The sequence below is a fragment of the Exophiala dermatitidis genome (genome assembly GCF_000230625.1).
Source record: "Exophiala dermatitidis NIH/UT8656 unplaced genomic scaffold supercont1.2, whole genome shotgun sequence".
Lineage (NCBI taxonomy): Eukaryota > Fungi > Ascomycota > Eurotiomycetes > Chaetothyriales > Herpotrichiellaceae > Exophiala > Exophiala dermatitidis.
The window spans coordinates 3,940,829-3,961,150 of NW_008751647.1; the positions used below are offsets into that span (position 1 = coordinate 3,940,829).

At 51.8% G+C, this 20,322-nt stretch overlaps 6 protein-coding genes across 6 annotated transcripts; 2 read left to right on the forward strand and 4 right to left on the reverse strand.

Annotated features, from left to right (window-relative positions):
- Positions 1-1,606: 1,606 nt before the first annotated feature.
- HMPREF1120_02879 (uncharacterized protein) lies at positions 1,607-4,195 on the forward strand (the record flags this gene model as incomplete). Its single annotated transcript, XM_009156927.1, has 4 exons — positions 1,607-1,646; positions 1,693-1,717; positions 1,774-1,885; positions 1,934-4,195. The coding sequence occupies 4 exons, from the start codon at positions 1,607-1,609 to the stop codon at positions 4,193-4,195; spliced, it is 2,439 nt and encodes an 812-aa protein (XP_009155175.1).
- Positions 4,196-5,144: 949 nt separating this feature from the next.
- On the forward strand, positions 5,145-7,481 carry HMPREF1120_02880 (uncharacterized protein; the record flags this gene model as incomplete). The annotated part of the gene is made up of 2 exons (XM_009156928.1): positions 5,145-6,779; positions 7,047-7,481. The coding sequence occupies 2 exons, from the start codon at positions 5,145-5,147 to the stop codon at positions 7,479-7,481; spliced, it is 2,070 nt and encodes a 689-aa protein (XP_009155176.1).
- A 235-nt stretch (positions 7,482-7,716) lies between these two features.
- Positions 7,717-11,364, reverse strand: HMPREF1120_02881 (uncharacterized protein). Its single transcript, XM_009156929.1, has one exon. It carries the CDS (start codon positions 8,604-8,606, stop codon positions 8,094-8,096), a length of 513 nt encoding a protein of 170 aa, XP_009155177.1. The 5' UTR covers positions 8,607-11,364; the 3' UTR covers positions 7,717-8,093.
- Positions 11,365-11,575: 211 nt separating this feature from the next.
- HMPREF1120_02882 (uncharacterized protein) lies at positions 11,576-13,624 on the reverse strand. The gene has a single exon (XM_009156930.1). The coding sequence runs from the start codon at positions 13,081-13,083 to the stop codon at positions 11,710-11,712; it is 1,374 nt and encodes a 457-aa protein (XP_009155178.1). The 5' UTR covers positions 13,084-13,624; the 3' UTR covers positions 11,576-11,709.
- Positions 13,625-15,989: 2,365 nt separating this feature from the next.
- Positions 15,990-17,762, reverse strand: HMPREF1120_02883 (uncharacterized protein). The gene is made up of 2 exons (XM_009156931.1): positions 17,405-17,762; positions 15,990-17,353 (listed from the first exon to the last, which is right to left on the reverse strand). The coding sequence occupies exons 1-2, from the start codon at positions 17,504-17,506 to the stop codon at positions 16,619-16,621; spliced, it is 837 nt and encodes a 278-aa protein (XP_009155179.1). The 5' UTR covers positions 17,507-17,762; the 3' UTR covers positions 15,990-16,618.
- A 188-nt stretch (positions 17,763-17,950) lies between these two features.
- Positions 17,951-20,272, reverse strand: HMPREF1120_02884 (rab family, other). Its single transcript, XM_009156932.1, has 3 exons — positions 19,578-20,272; positions 19,301-19,364; positions 17,951-19,207 (listed from the first exon to the last, which is right to left on the reverse strand). Exons 1-3 carry the CDS (start codon positions 19,653-19,655, stop codon positions 18,591-18,593), a joined length of 759 nt encoding a protein of 252 aa, XP_009155180.1. The 5' UTR covers positions 19,656-20,272; the 3' UTR covers positions 17,951-18,590.
- Positions 20,273-20,322: the final 50 nt, after the last annotated feature.

Below are 20,322 nucleotides of genomic sequence, written 5' to 3' on the forward strand. Positions count from 1 at the left end.
TGGGCTGCCGATTGGTGATCCAGAGCTAGAGGCTGCCTTAGACTGGGAAGGGAAAGGATGGAGCGCGCAGAGGGGAGCAGATGGTGGCCCTAGAAGCAGAAGACCAGCACATTGGGTTGCGAGAAGCCAACGTGATGTAATTCTGCGATTGGAAGACCAGATGGCGACCCACTGCCGGGGACGGGTTGGGACCATTGTGCAGCGTCTAGGATCATGAAGCCGGATCAGCAGCACTGGCAGGGTTTAGATAGACACAGACGCACGCACGCACGCAGTTCTCATTAGACCCAGACCCTGTTTTGCAATATTGTGAAGGCAGCAGAGAGGATGACGATGCTGCTTGCGGCTGCGGTGATTGTCCCTGAAGAGACGACCCATAGTCTCTGCGAGTTTGATACACCACAACATGGTATACTGTTGTATACTGTACATAGTAGATACCACGACCTCATCGGCTTAGAGTACCTGCTACGTAGCTAGGGAGTATAGCAGTAGTTAGTGGCTGCCGACAGCCCGACCAAGGAAGCAGAGCCGTGCCCGTGCCAGGGTCTCGAGGGCTGCCAGGCATTCACTTACCTACCTGTTTCACGTGTCATTGGCAGGCTCTCGCTCGACTCCTTTCTGACAGCCGCAAAGTTAAGAAAAAGACAAAAGACAAAAGCAAAGCCAGAGACGGAAGACGGAAGACAGAAGCATCTTGTGTCGGCCTCCGCCTCTGAGACTGTCTGGGTCTGTAGTGTCTTCTGCCCCAGGACTCGTTCGAACCTCAACTCAGGCTTTGCGACTCGGACCAAACGGACACGACAGCGCCGTCAATTGCAAAGCGGGCAGACAGTGTTCGCCTTCTTCTCCGTCTCCCTCCCTCTGCGACTACCACTCCTGCACCATTTCACCATCTCCACGGCCGTGGTGGGCGCAAGCGATCTCTTCATCTCGACTGTGGCAGTGACTTCCATCATGCGCTGACCTCGAGCGCTGTCAGTCTGTGATCCGCCTCCCCCAGACGGCGATCCAGGACTCCTACAAAACCTAGGTTTCTGCTCACGACGTGATCGGAAACTCAAAACCTGCCCGCCGCCACTATTCTGCCCCCGCTGACCTTTGGATCATCCACTTGTTCGCCTCCCGAGTACCAAGATCCAAATCCAAATCCAGAACCACTGCAGTTTGAACTGATCTCGCCGGTCTGAACCTGATCTGATCTGATCAGATCTGATCCGAACCGAACTCAACTGATTCCAACCCACCGTCGTCCGTCCGGCCAGATGCCCGGCCAGCAACAGCAGCGCCGTGGTGAAGGCACGCGGCCGCCCTCGACTTCAGGCGACATTGTCAGGTCCTATCCACTGGCGCAAGTCCCCGTCGCATCCATCGAAACTCCAGAATCAACTCGCCTCCCACCCTCAACCACGTCCGCGCACACTCCCTCCTCCCCTGCGCAGGCCTCTCACTTTCGTGTTCCCCAATCCCCGCGGTCGGTCGGGAGCAATGCGGCCCATAAGGCGGCAAAAGTAGCCATTCCAAGGCTTAAAAGATCGGTGGATGGCGAGGGCCAGGATGCGCCGCGTTCGGGAGGGAGACACCGGGTCAATCATGCTTGTGAGCCATGTCGGCATCGCAAGACCAAGTGCAGTGGAGAGCGACCGGTTTGTCGGCATTGCCAGGACTTTAAGATTGCATGTTTTTACGTAGATGGCAAACGAGACCGGGTCAAGAAGTGAGGATTATGCCTGGTTTTCACATTACATTATCAAGAGCTGACGCGCGCCACAGGCAATTCGGCACCATGACCGAAAAAGTGGCCGACTACGAAAGGTTATTGAACGATTTGATGAACAGGGTGAACGAGCAAGATGCGAGGATGATTCGAGCCGCGTTGGAAAAGGTACGCCGGTTGGAGTTGTTGTCAAGTCGCTGTACTCACTGTTCGTAGGAAGCAACGCTCGACGGCGAAGATACTGCCAGATATGACGCCACCGAAACCAACACACTTGCCACCATCGACGCCGAGAGAGAGCAATCAGAGTCGGGCGCAGAATCAGACGCCTCGGCCGGCGCGGGGTCGACAGGTGCTTTGGATCGGACGGACGAGGATTTCACCCGTGAACAAGCCAGGTCGACTGGATTCATGGGCAAAAACTCGGAAGTGACCTGGTTGCAACGGTTACGAGAGGAAAACAAGTATGGCGATTGGCAGGGTGACACCCAGGGAAACGAGAAACAACGAACTCTGGCGGCCGCATCGACGGCGTCCTTTGCCTCCCGCCGTCAAGTGGGTGACCTGCAAACCCCTTTGACGGAAATGGACGAAGGCTTCACCGTCAATGACTCCAGCTATCACCTCGACGACTTTCCCATTTTCACGTTTGAGGCGGTTGACCCGTACGAGATGCCTACCCCGGACGTTGCCGGTCATCTGTTTGATGCCTACATGGCTAGGGTCCATCCATCTTTTCCGGTGGTAGGAAAGGTCAATCTCACCAGTCAGTTCCGCCGATTCATCAACGGGACAGTACAAAATCCACCGGAAAAGTGGCTGGCCATCCTCAACATGATTTTTGCCATTGGGGCCAAATACTCGCATCTGGTTAACGCCGAGTGGAAAGGGGACGAGCGTGACCACCTCATCTACTTCACCCGGGCTCGGCTTCTCAACATCAACTCGGAAACCCTGTTTCAACACCCGGATCTGCAGCAGATACAGATTATTGGGTTGATGTCTTTCTATCTGCTCTGCACCAGCCAGGTCAACCGGGCGTGGCTGTTGAATGGCCTTGCCGTCCGGCAAGCGAGTGCTCTGGGGATGAACATGCGCAATGATAGTGCCAATCTGCCAAACCCGCTGAAGGAAATTCGCTATCGGGTTTGGTGGGCGCTGTACACCCTCGAACACCGTTTGTGCAACATGACGGGCCGAGTGAATTGTATCTTGGATGATCACTGCACCACGCCACTGCCAGTGCCGCTGGATGAAGACCAGTTCGACACCGAAGAGGGTCGCAAGCTGTTGAGTAAGGAGAGACAGCAAGGTGACCGAGCGCCGGCCTCGAACCCACAGACTCCTAGCAATTCCAATTTCACACCGTCTTCCACCGATCGATCACGTTCCCAAACCAAAGCCGACTCTCGATCTCCCTCCATGCTCAGCACGCAGGGAGACTTGGAGTGGGCCAAGGATGTTCCACCCAACCCATCCCTCTACTTTTTGCATCTGGTGCAGTTGAGCCGACTGACCCAGAACATCTTCCACCGTTTGTACAATCCGGCTTCTATTCAAGGCACGTGGTCGGATGTGCAAAATACGATCCGAGAGCTCGACGAACAGATCGAGCACTGGTATCAAAGATTGCCACCGGCATTTGCATTTCGACGCAAGCAGCGCGATCGTGCTTCCTACGAGGCTCGGTTGTGTTTGGGCTTTTTCTACTACAGTGCCAAGATGACCACCCATCGTCCTTGTCTTTGTCGGCTTGATCGCAAGATCCCCGGCCAATCCGGCAAATCACTCGAGTTCAACCGGCACTCGGCATCCAAATGTGTCGAGGCGGCTATGGGAACATTGGGTTTGATTCCTGACGAGCCGAACGCGGTTGGACTTCTCCGCGTGGGCCCGTGGTGGATTATCTTGCATTTGCTTGTCCAGGCTTGTACGGTGTTGATGCTGGAAATATCGTTTCGAGCCAACCATATGCCTGAAGAGGCCGACAACATTTTGGAAGCGAGCAAGAAGGGAGTCCGTTGGCTTCACGCATTAGCAGAAGATAACTTGTCTGCAAAACGGGCGTGGGCAATGTGTTTCGCCATGCTTCGAGATGCCGCCCAAAAAGTCGGCCGCAGTGTGGACGACCTGCCTCAAATGCCACCAGGCAAACCATCTCCTCCTGCGGCAGTCACCGCGCCGCCGCCCATGCCGGCTTATACCACTGCTGGCAATCCATTCTCTTCGGCCGGTCTCTATGCATCAGTACCGCCCCAGACGACCATGTACCCCATTCCCGAGTTGCCGACGTCGCAGAGTTTTGCCGCTTATGATCCGATGATGCAGTATGATCAGTACTTTCCGGGCGCCGATTTCCAAATGGCCACAACAATGCCTTTCCAGCCGGCACCTATGGATTCCGAAATGGAGTTTATGAGCAGTGCTTATCATGATGATGCGTCGCAACCGCCGGGGCGGGCCCCGCGATATGAATGACAATGACCGAGACAGTGAGATCTAGTCTAGTCTAGTGTAGTCTAGTCAGGCAGGCCAGGCCAGGCTTTGGCAAAAGACAGGTGAAGTGGTATGAAACTGGAAATTCCTGGACAGCGAACAGCAGCAAGGGGTTCAAATATGAAGTTTGGGTCAAAGGGATCAAAATCAAGGGAGAGTTTTCAAAATGGGCCGAGCTGGGCGTGGGACAGCCCAAGTACCTAGGTATGATTGGTACCTTGCAGATGACACACACATACCTACATGTCGTGTGAACAATGAATGAATGCAGTGGCTAGCATTGGCATTGATATTGGCATTGCGTTGGCATTCCTCATGTCCCGATCTGAGACCTGCATTCACCATTGTGCTTCTGCACTGGCAGGGCATCGAGCCCTGTTATCCGCAAATGTTCTTGACCAACCAACCAATACCAACATTTTTGTACTATTACGAGGTGAAGGAGGAGGAGGAGGTGGTGGTGGTGGTGAGGGTGGTGGTCCTGGATTTGAATTTGATCCTATCCTATCCTGCCGTGCCCTGCCACTTTCAAGCATCAACGTTTTGCCAACCTTTCTTTTTTGGTTTCTTTTGGTCTCTTTTTTCTTGGGGTCTCTTTGCTTTTGGACGCTCTGCTTTTTGCTTGTCGGTTATTTTTGTTTCACGGATCTGCAGTTGAACTTGAAATACTCAGTGTATTGTCGGTGTGTGGCATTTCTTTCCAACCTTAGCTAACCTTCGCAGGCGAAGGCAGATCAGAGCATTACCGATACCAACGTTGAGTTGAGTTGACTTTGGTATATCGTCCAAGTTCCAAACCACCATCACAAGCCGACTCGGGAGTCGAGTCAAGGACGAAACTGTGCCGTGCGTGTGCGTGAGGTTGAGACAAGGACAAGGACTGCGGTTGTGTTTGAGAGAAAGATACGGATACGCACAGGATATTGGTATCATGGAACTCAAGCTACTGACCACATTTCTATTTCTCGCCATCATTACAGTCGCAGCTTCAAGTTCGGGCGGTGTCAGTGCCAGTGCCAGTGTCAGTGCCAACACCCCCAGCTCCGCCGTGCCAGGGACGGCTTTCAAGTTGAAGATCAGACATGACGGCAAGGCTCATGTCCATCCAAGATGGAAACAGAGATCGGATTCAAAAGCTCAGGGTTTAGAACAACTCCATCCTCGTCAGGATGGCACTGGACCGTCAACCCTGAATTCGGCGGTTGAAGGGCTGGGCGTGCTTCAGAACTCGGAGGTAGGGTCTGCAGCCTTGTCGGCGTCCAGCAGCAGCAGTGGGACTTTGGTGTCGTCGGTGTCATCATCGACATCGTCCTCGTCGTCAGTTCTCAGCAGCAGAAGCAGCGGCAGCGGCAATGCGCTGACCACGCCGATATCAACTACATCGACGACGGCATCAACACCGATACAAGTATCAGCTTCGGCTTCAGAATCAGAACCAGTATCAATGGGAATGATGCCGTCATATCAATTCCCAACCACGATTCTTCAAATCCCAGTTGCCACGATATGTCCTCCAGATTCAGACTCTCAAAAAACGTCGGGGTCTGGGTCAACGTCGTCGTCAAGTCTATCATGGACTTTGGTGTCGTCGTCGACGTCTGGACCTCTATCCCCTGAAATGACTGATGGATCATCATCTGTATCTGTTGCGGTTGCGGCTGCGGACAATACGAATACAACGAATACCACTACCGACGCTACTGCTGGGGGTGATGGCACTGTCAGTGGTACTCCTGCTCCATCAATCATCCAAATTAACGCTACGGCCATGTTACCAAATGGTAGCACTACCGTTTTCTTGTCTACCACTACAACAACTACTACCACTACCCTGCCTTCATCATCGTCCGCGTCGGCGTCCCTGTTTTCGGCCGTCAATACGACTACCAACTCAACCAGCCGGACAAGTCAACAAGAGCCAGATGCAAGAATCATCATGGACGACCAAGGCTGTCAAACAATCTACTCCGCCCTGACGACTCGCTACTGTTCCACAACCCTCACGCCGCCCGCCGTAGGGATGATGCCGGTCGTGGTGAGCGGATGTGATCAGTGGGTGACATTTTCTAGTGAGATGAGAAGAGACACGACATGTTCCACCATTGGCACTGTGAGTGCTGCTGATGCTTCAGCACCTGCTACGGCAGCAGCAGCAGCGTCAAGTTCGGCCGGGGCTTCTGCGAGTCCCACAGGTCCAAGTCCAACTTCGAGTCCGACGACGGGATCGGAATTAGGGTTGGGAATGGCATTCTACGCGGCGCATTGGTATGATTTGGCACAAGTCCAGGATCAGCAATCACTCAAGGGGGCGGTTGTTCCAAGCATCGTCAGGGTTGAGGAATGTGGTCCAGCAACAGCGACTACTGGTACTACTAATGGATCAGAGGTTGAGTCTGCGTCTGAGGGCTCGGAGTCTACGACTATGAGTGTATCTGGTTCACCAGATCCGATTCCCATTTTGGCTTCTCAAGACCACAATCTCAACTGTCTAACATCCACCGAATCCTGGCAACTGATCACTTCGACGACCACGAGGATAGGAATATCAGTCGCGTCGTTTTCTGGGGTAAGTCTTGCAACTTTAACTCTTGTTTTTCTCTCCCTCTTTCTCACTCACTCTCTTTCTTTGTGGCCAAGTCCAACCAACCAAATGCAAACAAGTCAAGGCTGTTTGTTCGTCGACTTCTCACCTAGTGCCCGGTTACAAGTTTTTACCACTTTGTTTTTGTTTGTTGACTACCTTGCACCCTGCCCGTCACGAGACTTTTACATTTTGTTTCCCTTTCCTCCGATTATAAGCGCAGTGCTGATGATGATGATGAATCAATCATAGACCGCAATCATAACTTCCGCCAACTCATACATCGCAACCACGACTTTGTCGTTCGAGTCGACGATGACCACTACGAGTGTGGGTACGGTCACGTCTATTGTGAGGAGTCGACTAGTTGCCCCGTCGGATTCGGCACTGTCATTGGTAGATGGTGATTCTGAAGAAGGGGAGGAAACGGAGACAACGACAATCGGGGAGGAGAGGACAGTTACTGTCGCTGTGACAATGCCGACGAGTACGCGGACGATATATTTGGAGTCTATAACAGTGCCCGGACAGACTGTGACGGTAACGGTGAGGATGACGGATACGGTGCAAGTTACTGAGACGAGGACGAGGACGAGTGCTGGGACGACGAGTGTAGATACTGGGAGTGGGACGGAAATAGGGACGAGTGCTGGATCTGCTACTGTGACGAGTGGGATTGTGGCTTGACGGTATGAAGCTATGATATGAGTATGAAGCTATGAGATACCTTGAGGCCATTCGTAGCGTACGAGGCGGTACTGCAGTGCAATGCACTCCACGTTGAACTTGAGACACAATTAGGAATGAATTGAGAGAAGAAATATTTTAGACAATGTGATGTGATTTGATCTGATTTGCTCTGATATGAAAATCGGTAAAGACAAGAGAAATATCAGGAAGGCGTGTGAGGTACCTTAAAGTTGAATGATTTAGTATGAGAGCATACTACTAGTATCCTGCTTCCTCATGGAGACACAGATATCATTTTGGGAGGTACCATCAACAGACAGACTCCTAGTACCATCCGCAAATACTAGCTAATAAGCCGTCAGGCCCGAATACCTATGTAGTAAGTGTGAGGTATGTGAGGTATTTGTTCGGACTCTGAGACCGTACCAGGCTAGGCTCTCAGGTCATCTCATAACACATAAGTCATCAGTCGTTAGGCATTCATCCCTCGAGTCTCGTCTCTCATCTCTCACTCATCTCTCACTCACTCCAACATTCCAGCTGGTCTCCCTCCCATCAATATCAACCGAAGTCTCACAATCTCACTGCCTACTAGTAGGTACTAGGTACCTATTTCTCCCCCAACTTCCTCCCCACATAATCCCATTGCTCGGACGTAAACCCAGAAGTCACCCCGGAGCTTCCCCCTGAGCTCGAGGACCCTCCTGAGCCTCCCGAGCCTCCTCCCGTCGTACTCGTGGTCGTGGTCGTTGTACTGGCACAGGCATTCTTCGAGTCTGCAGCTGATGAAGAACTCGCGTACTCTGTGTCGCAGTTACATTGGTAGAATTCTCCTTTGTTGGATCCGCAGATTATACAATTTGTCATTTTGGCCCGACGCTGACGAGCCTTGTCTCGAGGAACAGGGTCGCTAGAGGCTGTATTATTTTCTTGTATATTTAGATTCGGTGGTGGGATAGAAACTGAGTGGTTGACCAGTGATGGTGGTTGTGGTGGTGGTATCGGACTTGGGCTGGGTATCAGTATCGATGTGGTTGTGGATGAGGACGACCTGTTGTATGGTGAATCGGAATCGAAGAGACGATGTCGTCTTCGAGCGGAATTTATATGTCTGGTCGCCATGGTTGGTTTGTTGGTTGAGTGATGGGATGGATAGAGTGATGGCACTGATGGGATGGATGGGTGGTGGTCAAACTGTTTTGTTTGGTTTGTGAGTGTTGGCAAACCAGAACTAATCCAAGTCGATTCTGGGGGAGTGGTGAGTGATGAGGACCAAACCCAGCTCTGAGGAGTGATAAGTGATGAGGAGCGGTAGTGAGTAGTCAGGTGCGCAGTTGAACTTATTAGGTGGACAGATGATTGAACACAATTGCAGTAAACGCATCTGTATGGACACGCTGGGGCAGTGTCTATACAGTGAAGTGTTCAGTTGGTTTCTGGTGATGCTGATGGCCTTGAGTGAAGAGTTGAGATCGAAGCGATTTAGATGAGATAGATGCCTCCAGGAGGCATTGAGGACGGCTAACCTTCTTCACTCCTGTATATAAGCGGTGTATGCGGAAGTTGTAATGTCACTGGTAGACGAAAAATCAATTGGCTGGCCAGATGCCAGTGCTGGGTGAGATAGATGCTCAATCCACGGACAGAATGCTGTTCCAAAGTTCATACACAACGTTGCTCTGTTTTTCACTCACCGACTGCACATCGACAGCAGTGAAGGGTAAGCCATGGATAAATAGAAATAGGCCAGATCGAAAAGACTCTCTCTGGTCGCTCCATCACGACAGTCAGCAAACGGATGTCGTTGGACAGCACACAAACGACTGCACAACGAGGCACAAACGATGAGGTGAGGCAGCTGTGTCGCCATCAAACCGGTGTAGGTTTGCTGTCATCCAGCTTCGATTGCTGTTATCCAAAACCCCAAGCTGTGGCACGTCACATCCCCCGTGAACGGACGGCACTTTTCTCGAATGTTCGTTTCTCGAGGTTCCGTCATGCTGTGTTACAGAGCAGTGAACTCAGTGGACAAGAGGGTACGATTTACACGAGACAGAAAGCGCCACAGCCTGTGGTAACTCACTGTCAAACCATGCGGTGGTACTTTGTGCATCATGATATGCAATGTCACTTGTAGCCTTGGAAGTGGCCATGGCTTGCTTTTGCAGCTGGAGAGAATTGTAGTAGAGATGTTGTAGGATCATCGGTACGCTAATCGATCGTCGATAGTCGGTGTTGTGCAGTACAACTGTATGAACAACTCATGGTCTTTCGCTGTTTGGTGGACCGCGACGGGAGGCATGTCGATCGCTTGGTGTCCTGCGCGAGCACGGGATGCGTTCAGACACCCGTTGGTGGTCCAGAAAAGTGCAACTACCCGCCCGGCTTGCTTGACCCATGTAGCATATTCTGGAGGCTGTGAAGTAAGCACCTCCGACAAAATACCTGGTCGTATTTCATGAGTAGAGATCCACAGGGTAGCCGAGGCGACGTAAGGGAGAAACCATTCCCGGGGAGGGCGCCGTGTATCCCCCGTCAGTAACTTTCTGCCGGGCGGTATGACAACTCAGACTGGTGCGAAAAAGAACAAAAAGAAAACCAAGCCCGTACAACCGGCAATTTGAACCCCAGACCAACAAAAACACTCGCCGCCTACACCGTTTACCATCCGGTGTAGGGGAGTGAAACCCTCGGATACTAGTACCCGAGGGTTTTTTATGGGGAGGAGATTTGACGATGTCGACTTATCTTACTTGTGACCCGACTTACCGTGTACTCCCGTACCAATACCCTCGCCGTAGTCCCTTGGAGGGCGACTATGGGTCATCAGGTATATCCTACCAGTATAGAGGATAAGTCAGCAGAGCAAGTAAGAACTCGTCAAATCTCCGGCAAATCAAGGACAGTTGGTCAGTCAGTGCAGTGCACTAACGACTGAGCCATCTGTCCCCCCGGCTGATTGTTGGAAGGAATTCAGTGACTCAAATATTAACCTGTTAATTTTCAAAAGTCTGTCGCCAAAAGTCTGATCGCCAAGAGTTGAGCGCTTTGTTGTGTTGTGGTTGGGGAGGACGCCAGTGTATCTTATGTTGATGGGATTGCCATGTGATGGGGAAGGTCATGCAAGGCTGAGCGGGATCCGCTCAGACACAGCGAGCCCTTGAACCATATGATTTTTCCCTAATTTTCCATTGGTCTTCTGTCTAGCCTACCGCCGTTGGAATTGTTTCGCTTTCCGCCTTGGACGATCCCGGTGATTATATGCCTCGCGGCCTGTAAGATGCGGTGCTAGACTGTTACTTTGGACAACGACTCCAGCTCCGGCCGATCGCGATTCGAAAGAACCTTGTGTAATTTGACGGAACACTGAGCAGACAGCAGGGCATCCAAGTATCGACCTGCCTCGCCAAAGTCTCGTTCGAGACTCCGCCTGGCCTTTTCCTGCCCTCTTCAAATTGCCTTCTTTCCATCATTATGGTTTTGGGTCTTGTGGCAGTCTTGATTTCTTCCATAAGTCCACCATAGCCCGCTTCGACCGGGTGATTTTCCTTCAGGAACGCGTCCTGGCTAGCGCTGGGGGAAAGAAGCTCACATATGGGACATCCCATGGTCAGAATACAGCCGCAAACTTGACTCGAGGGCATCCCTTCGCCAATTGGACTCAAGCAGCTAAAATCAGAGCTCCATGGATAGCGAGCAGAAGCGGCCTCACTTTGGAACATCCAATGCCAATGCCATGGTCCGCAGCCAAGGCCCAGCGTCCACATCTGCTGCGCTGCGAATACCACCCTACTTACGGTTGTCCATCACAAAGTGCTTGCAGAGATATTGCATAAGATCAGGATGACCACTGTGTAACAGCATCCCTTTTATCTGACGTCCATCTACGATTGTATGTTGTTCTCGAGACAAGATTGAATGTCGATGACAGATGTTTGAAAAGACGGAGCTAACTTGTTCCAGAATAGCGTGCATCAACTCCCTGAGACACCAACACCAACAACCAAACTTCTCTCCTACAGCTGTCCGAAGTGTCCTGTTAAACCCAGTTCAGGGAAGCATTCTCACAGAGGCTCTCAAGTGTGATGAGCATCAATTGTGCATGTGCAATGACTCAGCCCGCTCAAGCCAAATAGCCAAAAAAGGGACAGGAGATGTAGGGATATTCTTCCTTGATGACCATATCAAACCTACAGTAAGCGACTACTAACGCCTTGTCTATCTACTACTGTTGTGTCCACGACTCCCCCTCCTTGAAGAAGAGCACATTCGGCGCACTCTTGACCTTGAGGATACTCATTCCGAACTTGCCCAGTCTCGGACAAACCTCGTTCAGTCTCTGCACATCAGCCAGTTTCACCAAAGACAGACCTCCTCCCTGCTTCCAATCCGGCCCATCCTCACCTTCGCCCACTTCATTCGCATTGCTAGGGACTCCAATGACTTCAATGCCCTCCAAATCTGGCGCAGTACCATTATCTTTCTCTCCAAAGCCCTTGATGAACTCCTCAATCCAATTCTCCTCGAGCAAGACGCTGACGGTCAAATCAGCCAGACCTGCCTTTCCACCACTTCCACCAGCACAGGCCTTGACCACAATCTCGCCCACCTCCGCCGGACGAAGCGACCACATGCCCAGGTTTAGCACCCTCAAACTCTGAAGTGCTCCATCTCCGGCCTCCCTCAAGTCTTCAAACCTCTTCTTCAAAGCCGCCGGAGCTCTGCCATCACTGGCGAACGGCAGAATCCCCTCTGCAATGTTTTCTTTCTTCTTTTTCTTCTCTTCGCCCTCACCCTCATTCCCGTTCTGTTGGTCACCATCCTTGTCCTCTTCTTCAGCCAACTCATCCACCGCTTCAGGCACGAAATCAAAACTCGCACCCACCACCCCCTTGACAATCAACTTTGGCAATTCTGCGCCATGCACCCGAGCCAGGAAATCGCTATCTTCATGTCCTCGGAACGTATAGCTGACATTGACGACCTTTAAGCCACCGCCGCCACCACTGTCTTTATCTTGTTGCTGTGATGCTGATGCACGTTCTTCCAGAATCTTACCCAACGTCTCAAAGAAGCCTGGTCTTGCAAACGAGTCGATGAGATGCAATTCCTGCAGATTTGGGAGTAGGCGGAAAAACGCCTCCGCATCTTTGCGCGAATGGTCGTCCAATCCATCAATCAAACAGCTGAAGAAGGTCACGCTGCTCAGGTTCGGCAGCGACCGGGCCAAGCGGCCTAGAAAGGGCGGTTTCCCGGGGAATCCGAGCCCGAACAACTCCAAATTCAAGTGCGTGATTGACTGTGGCAGGTTTGGGAGCGGTGGTTGTGTGACGACTGCATCGTCTGGGATCTGCACTTTGCCCTGGTACTCGTCCAGCTTGATGTCGGCGGTCAATGTGAGTTGACGGAGCCGCGATGCCTGGGATGGGAAGTCTGGGATTTGGAATTCTTTGAGGGATATCTGTGCTGCTAGGGGGAAGGATCCCTCCCCTTGTTGTTGACCTTGCTGTTGCTGGCTTTGACTCTGTGTGTCGGTAGAAGCAGCACCGGTAGTGCTAGTACCAGTATCGGCAGACCCGGTGGCTTCACCTCCCGCCATTTTGTGTTCTTTGCTGGTACCAGCGAGACAAAGAGTGTCTCGTGGGGTGTACGATCTTCAATCAACAACCGAATTGAGGGCAGGAGTATTTACTGTAGTTGTAGTTGTTGTTTTACCCTCAGGCCACGGCAGCAAGAGCGCTCGATTCCCTTTGACAATGATACCACGTGTCTAGCCGTTAAAGTTGGTGTGTTGTGTCCAAACACGACATAGACACAATATATTGTATGTCTAAGTTCAGGTAAAGGTATATGTAGAGAGCCACAGCCACACCAAGGTGTTCCTTCACCTTCCCTTCCCCTCGTCGGAAACTGATTGTTTGACTGCCGATGCTCACCTGGCTTCGGAGTATTGCCACCCGCACCGTAACATAGCACATGCACATCGTGTTCTCCTCTTCAACCCCTCGAGGGAGCTGACTAGTGGAATGCGGGATCTTCCTCGGACGCGGGGAAAGCGGACAGGGATACGACCTAATAAAAATAGGTGCTCATACTGTACTCTACCCAGGCAGGATTGGACTGCACAGGCAGTGGTGCGTGTCAGGGGCAGTGGAGGCGGAGGGGGGGTGAGGAGGAGATCCGGCTAAACGATTGCAGCCGTGCGGGTGCAGATCAGGACTCGGACGGCGGTTGAGGCGTCGGAGTAACGGGTCAAATATCCAAATTCAACTTGGACCTAACTATCTGCCTACCAGGGAGGTCCAGCAGGTTACCTGTACGTGCTACAATGCGGTACCTTAGTCAACTGTACGAGTAAGTTCTCTTCTGTCCTCATGTCCACGCATAAGTCAAGTACAGGTAGGTACCCAGCTACTGAAAAGGCAACAATCAACACCAAGATGAACATCAATCTCAGAGGCAATGCTTTCGACGCAAATAAAAGGTGGGCCCTTGAAACTCGTGGCATGCCTCCAACAGCCAAAGCCAAACCTTGTCCCGATGTCCAAAGATCTGAACCTTCAGACCTTTGTGGACTAAATAATTGTGAAACACGGCAGGCAGAGGTAAACCCAAGGATCTTTCCCCTCTCAGTTGATGCCGTTCCCAAAGCCCAAAGCCCAGGCCTAGCCAAGTCCCGAACAAGCACAAACCAAGAGAGAGAGAGGTAGGTACTAGGTTCCAGGGTATCATGACTACTCATTCAACCTCGAAGCCTTGAGCATACTCGCTTTATCATTGGCAGAAGCAGGAGCAGCAACGGTGATATCCCTCTGCAGAGAAAGCAAAAAATCAAGACCGCTAGCGATATCCGCCATCGTCCCACGCTGAGCAGGTACTGTATGTTCTCTGCATACGCTTTTTCGTTCTGCTTCCTGTGAGACCAGCAAAACCTTGAGTTTCAGCTCCTTTGCAATCCCCCAAATTCGCATCTCGGTCCATGGCAAATCGTACATCAAGGCATTGTTGTCCCTGGAAGCTCTCATCCCAGCAAAACACCCCTAAGGCGACCTTGACTTTGAAAAGCGGTCTGATCCACATTCGTATCAACAAACATCCAATCCACATCAATACCCGTCTCCAGGGCAGGCACTCGACTCGGCTAAGCAAGAACTGTGTTTAGTGTCATTCTCAGATGCCATCACTCCCATCGTCGTCTTGGTCGCCATCCTCAGAGATTATCCATCACCATGAACGGAAACCCCCATCAACACTCCCCAGACCCAGTAGGTCTGCTGCTCACCATTGACGACGACGATGACCAGGTCGTCGGGTTAGGCCTCGAGATAGAGCCAGATCCAGTCACAAGCGTCGCCCCAACCAAATGAATGGTCGCCGAACCAGGTTCATTCACCGACGACTTGAGATAACAGTTATCGCCCATGTGGATTCGTTCAGGAGCGAAAACGAATCCAGCACAATAATGTGCATTTCCACTTGCATTCTGTTTTTGTTGATCATGTTGTTGTCGACCATTCCAAATCTCACATTGCATCAAACACTCATCAAACGAACCTGCAGGCACGAACGGGTATATATTTGCCTCGGCGGGGAAATCAATGTCGCAGATTATGGTATAGACATGGCTGCTATCGCCGACCCCGACCAATTGTGTCCCGTTTGCCGCGGCGCATGGGACTGGGATTGGCGAGAATGGATGGGAAGAAATGAAGGCGGTTCCGGTCGCAGTCGCAGTCACGCAGTCTGTCTCGCTCGATGAGCCGGTGCATGGCGTTGCTGGCGTTGGCATCGGCATTGACACTGGTTCCCGCGAATCCTGATGCTGATACGGAGTGAATGACGACGTTGATGAGGTATGGGTATGTGTTTGCGGGAATCCGTGTACGCCTGTCGTTGAGTCCGTGATTTCGATCTCGGCATCCATCCCGGTGATGCTGATACTTATACTGGATGCTGCTGCTGCGGCACGGGCACAGGTCTGGTTCGAGTTGGTCAGGGCTCTGTGAAGACCAGAGTGAGTCGAGCAGGACGAGTGCAACGCGCCGGAAACAGAGAAGGTGGATGATGACGATGAGATCGCGGACTCGAAGTCGAGGTTGGTGCTCATGCCTCCGTTCAATGGAGCTGAAACCACCATGGTGTCTGGTCTCGAGGACATCAAAACCGAAATGCAAAGGACGGCCATCATTGTCTTCGTCGTCAGCCACTGGCAGAAGCCGAGTGAGGAGGAGCCATGGTGATATTGATGATTCATGATGTCCTTTCTTGTTTCTCCGTTGCCTATATTTTCCTTTCCTTTCGTCGCGTCTTGTTTTGTTTATTGAGGGTTAAAATTTCGTTCAATGGAATGGCTGGTATCCTGTTCCAATTGCAATTTTGAACAGATAATGCTTTAGAGCGAGCAAAGGCAGAACAAACGAGTAGAAATATCACGATCACTGCTGCTGATGAAACTTGTTCGAATCGAACTTGGAATCAGATTCTGGGCGAAAGCGTGTTGTGTTCCAATGGTTTGGGTTTGAGTCCGTAGCACTGGGTGCAGTGCCAGTGGGTGAGGTTGAGCAGGGTTGGCGAGCGCAAGAGTAACAAAACAAAACAAAACACGAGTGCCGGCAACGGGAGCGACATGTAAACGATCACTAGTCCGAGAACTCGTCGAGGGGACGACGACGGTGAAGCCATGGGGGTGATGATGAGGGCGGGCGCCAGGGACGAGACCAAGTCTTGTCGCAATTACCTGAAATCTTGAGAGTGCTTCTCCCGTTTCACGAAAGTTCCAATCGAGATGCAAAATAGCCTCGCGAAAGGACTTCATCATATCGGACAATCAATCATCCATTCATTCTTTCTAGCCATTTCTAATGCTTGCTGAAGCCTCTGGTTTGTTTAAAGGGCTTCAGTTTGAAGCGCCAACCTTGGAGACATGAGTCTCGCGAGTTAACAAGCCGTGTCCCCCCACAACACGGCAAATTGCTTTTCGAATAGTCGGCCGTCCAAGGCCTGCCATAGCTCATGTCTTGTGCGGCGCGGAGATACAATAACTTCCGCGCGGACCGGCGAGCAGGACACCGTGAGACTATCAGCTAAGCCTTCGTTCATGATCGGCCCAGCCTCCAACCGCAGGTATCAATCCCTCATTCAGCCTTCTGAGCCAACTCGCGGACCTTTGGCGAAATCGTCGCGTTCTTCTCAATATCGGCAGCCCAAAGCGCCGCACCGACGGTATTGGTAAAAGCAAAAACCAGGTTCGCAAAGGGGATCATCTCCAGCACAAAAGCAGTGACACCAAACGAAGTATAACCGCCACGGAAGTCTTCGACATGGATTTCACGCTGTCTCTTGGACCAGCCCTTAAGCTGGAAATAGCGGGTATGCGCAGCGGGACCGGCTCGTTTACCCTGCAAGAGGATAAACACCAAGGTTCCAACAATCGGAATAAAGTTGAGCGGCAGATACAGCAGATATCGAATGATGGCGTTCGGGGTGAATTTGGCAAACGGCTTCTTGATCAGTTTGCCCAGCCGGGCGATGTTGTCTGCGCTTCCACCTCCCTGAACTTGTCGGCCTTCGCTGACCAGGTTCGTGCAGCCTCGAGACAACAAAGTCCCATCGAACGTGTCGATGAGGGCTTCTTCGATCAGAAATGTTCGGGACAAAAGGTTGATGAGTGTCGAGCTCTCGCTGAGTGTGAGCAGGGCTGCTGAGATGGCGGCGACGGGGCCAGATGTGAAGGCCATGATGGCTGCTTGAGGGACATATGCTACTAGGAACATGAATGTCGTGACGCCGACACTGAGGGTGATTGTAGGAGCTAGTTTCGAGATCAATGGTCGCCATAGGTCCTTGTGGGTTACGAAGTAGAAGATGCCCTAGAAAGATGTTAGTAACTGCGGGTATGTAGGGAGGATATTTTTTCTTACCTTGAACGGATACAGGTACGCCTGCGATTGAAAAGCGTCTTTGGTTATCGCCTTGACTCTTTCGGCCTCTTCGGCTGCGACCTGCTTTACCCGGTCCGACATGTTGGATAGGAAAGGTACGGACACGCACGTATGGGTTGGGTTTGCTGGATGCGTCGGTTTGGAATGGAAATGCAGATAGTGGTGGGACGTTGGGTTGTGTGCACGTCGGGAGGGAGAAGAAGTGGTGGTGAGGATATTTTAATAGTGTGCCAGTGTCTGTCGTCAGAAACAACTTGAACCTGAACCGCGACCAGAAAATGTTGCCAGTGACGGATGAGGCTCCCGTGTTCACGATTGACCAAAAGTCCCATCGATGATGTAGTGGTGTTTACCCGCGTTGGCTTTCAAGCATGACGTCATTCAGAATATGTTTGTTGTGTTTGATGTATTTGTTGCATTTGTTACGTTTAGTTCGTAGGACGTTGTTAGTAAGCAATCTTCTCCGATAGTATACCGTCACCACTCTTGAGAAGACACTAGATCGAACCAGCGTCTTAGAGAGTAGTCGATATGGTGTTCAAATAATATTATCTAAGAAGAGGCGATGTACAGCCCCTTCCCAGTCAAGAAATTGACCTAAGCGCGAAAGTCAAAGGTGGCCCGAGAAAGAAGATAGTAGGCCGGCTATCTCAGTCCTGCAGGGGACGTCCATGCTATGAGGCAGCGCTAGAGTAGGAAAGGTAGAACAGTCAATCGCAGAACAGCTACTCCTCTTAAGCCTTACCGCGGCTCAGTGAAGGACGATTGTTCAGCGCGGCCGGGAGTGACAGCAAAATCGGAAGAAAGGTCCTGAACGAAGGAATCCTCCTGTTCGTGTCCATCTGCTTCCATTGCTACCATGTTACCACTGCCACTATCTCGAACAAGAGAATAAATACCAATCCCAATTGTTGAGCACCCACCGAGACGTGACAACAAAAACAATGCCCATCCTAAAACTCCAAAGGTGTATTTAGTGGTATCAGATCACCCTTCGCAACCAGGGTAACAGCAAGACAGCCATAAGCACTTGGGTCTGGCAGCATTACTGCTACTGTCCTTGTCGAGTCCTAACGCATGATTTCGCAGCAATCTGCTGTGTCTCTTTCATCAATCGATCAGCCACATAAGACTTAAGAGGCCACAACCCCACCAAACGATATGATCAACAGGCGCAGTTGTCGCTCTTTTGTTTCGCCCGGTCCGTGAGATTAACCCGGGCTTCATCCGCACGGTTGGCGGCCCCCGACAGCGCCGCCTGCGTACCGCTGCCGCCAGCTCCTCTTGCTCCTTTCAACGATGTCTCTGGGATGGCGTTGGCAATCGCAGAGAAGACGTCGGCTACGTTGGTGCCTGTTTTGGCAGATGTCTCAAAGAAAAGAAGACCCTCTTCTTCTGCATAAGCCTTGGCTTCCCGAGTAGAGATCTTTCGTGCGTCGCCGCTGTCTGTCGGCTCGGCCTCTGCCGAGTCCCCTCCCTCTTCGTTCTCGGCAGATTCGGCCGTCGCATCGCTATCGCCGGACGTCTCAGAGCAGAGGTCCAATTTGTTTCCTACCAGGGCGATCACAATGCCTGGTGATGCTTGCCTCTGCAGCTCGGCCACCCAATGTTTGGCCTTCACAAGCGATGTAGGTTTGGTCAGATCGTAGACGACCAGAGCTGCCTGTGCGTTGCGGTAGTACATAGGCGCAAGGGAGGCGAATCGTTCTTGGCCGGCCGTGTCCCAAATCTCGAACTTGATGATCCGGTTGGGCAGGGAAATCTTCTGAGTGAGGAAGGCGGCTGTCTAAATGTCAGTTGACAAACCTAGGATTCTCCAGTGGCGCCTTGAGCCAGGGTAACCCTAGACAGCAAAGCATATGAAGGTATACGTACCGCCAATGGTGGGCTCCTTGTTTTCTTGAAAATCATTGTTGACGAAGCGGAGAACGAGAGACGACTGTGCAGCATGTTAGCCATGGTATTCGCACTTCTATCTTGCATGCTTGCAGAGTCTCCTGAACAGCGCCTCCATTTGACCTCAAGATAAAGTATCACGATCTTGACTGTGGAACCCACACGTCTCCAAGGGTCAACGCCGGAAGGAAGACGGGAGAATATGGCACCAAGACAAGAAGCTATTGAGTTCGCGTAACCACTGTGCGCAACCCACCTTTCCAACAGCTGCCTCTCCCAGCAGCACGAGCTTGACGCTGCTGCTCGGTTTGGGTGCCGACGACTGGTCCGCCATGCTCTTTATTTGTGAATTCGATCGCGGGTGCGCTAAAAAAGAATCCTCCTGTACTAGAAGTGAGAAGTTGCTGACTTGGTCCGAGCAAATTGACGCTGCCCGCGGTTGCAGCGGGCTAAACAGGGCCTCGGAGTCGAATGTTATCGGAGGGGTTGGGGTGGTAGAGGTCTGCCTGCAAGTCTGCGGATGGACAAAACCAGCGACTATACTCTCGCAAGGTTGAAAACGGAGGCGTCGGATCGAGGCTCGGGGTCAATGGACCTGGGTCGGCGATGCGACAGTGAAATTGTATGGACCAGCGGACACAATCGGTTGGAGTCGTATATTGGTGCCGGAAGATGAAGGCTGCAGTTTGGCGGATCCAAGTAGAAGCAGTCTTGGTATCGCAGTGACGACGGAGCGGAGTGACCTGGACCAAGAGTCGTAGTCGTGATTATTTGCGCTTGCGCTCTGAACACTTCCCCTTACGCCGAGACCAACAGTGTTGATCCTCGCATCAGGGAATCTTTGCGGCAGAGCGCATCTATCAACTGCAATATTACTCCCCATTTATCGCAGACTGTATGATGGTCCTAGTCTGTGCCCGCAGCGTCGTGGGCGCCGTGTATATGGAGCCGCCAGTGGCTGCCTAGGTATGTTTAGCCATTTGAGGTGTTACTAGGAAGGG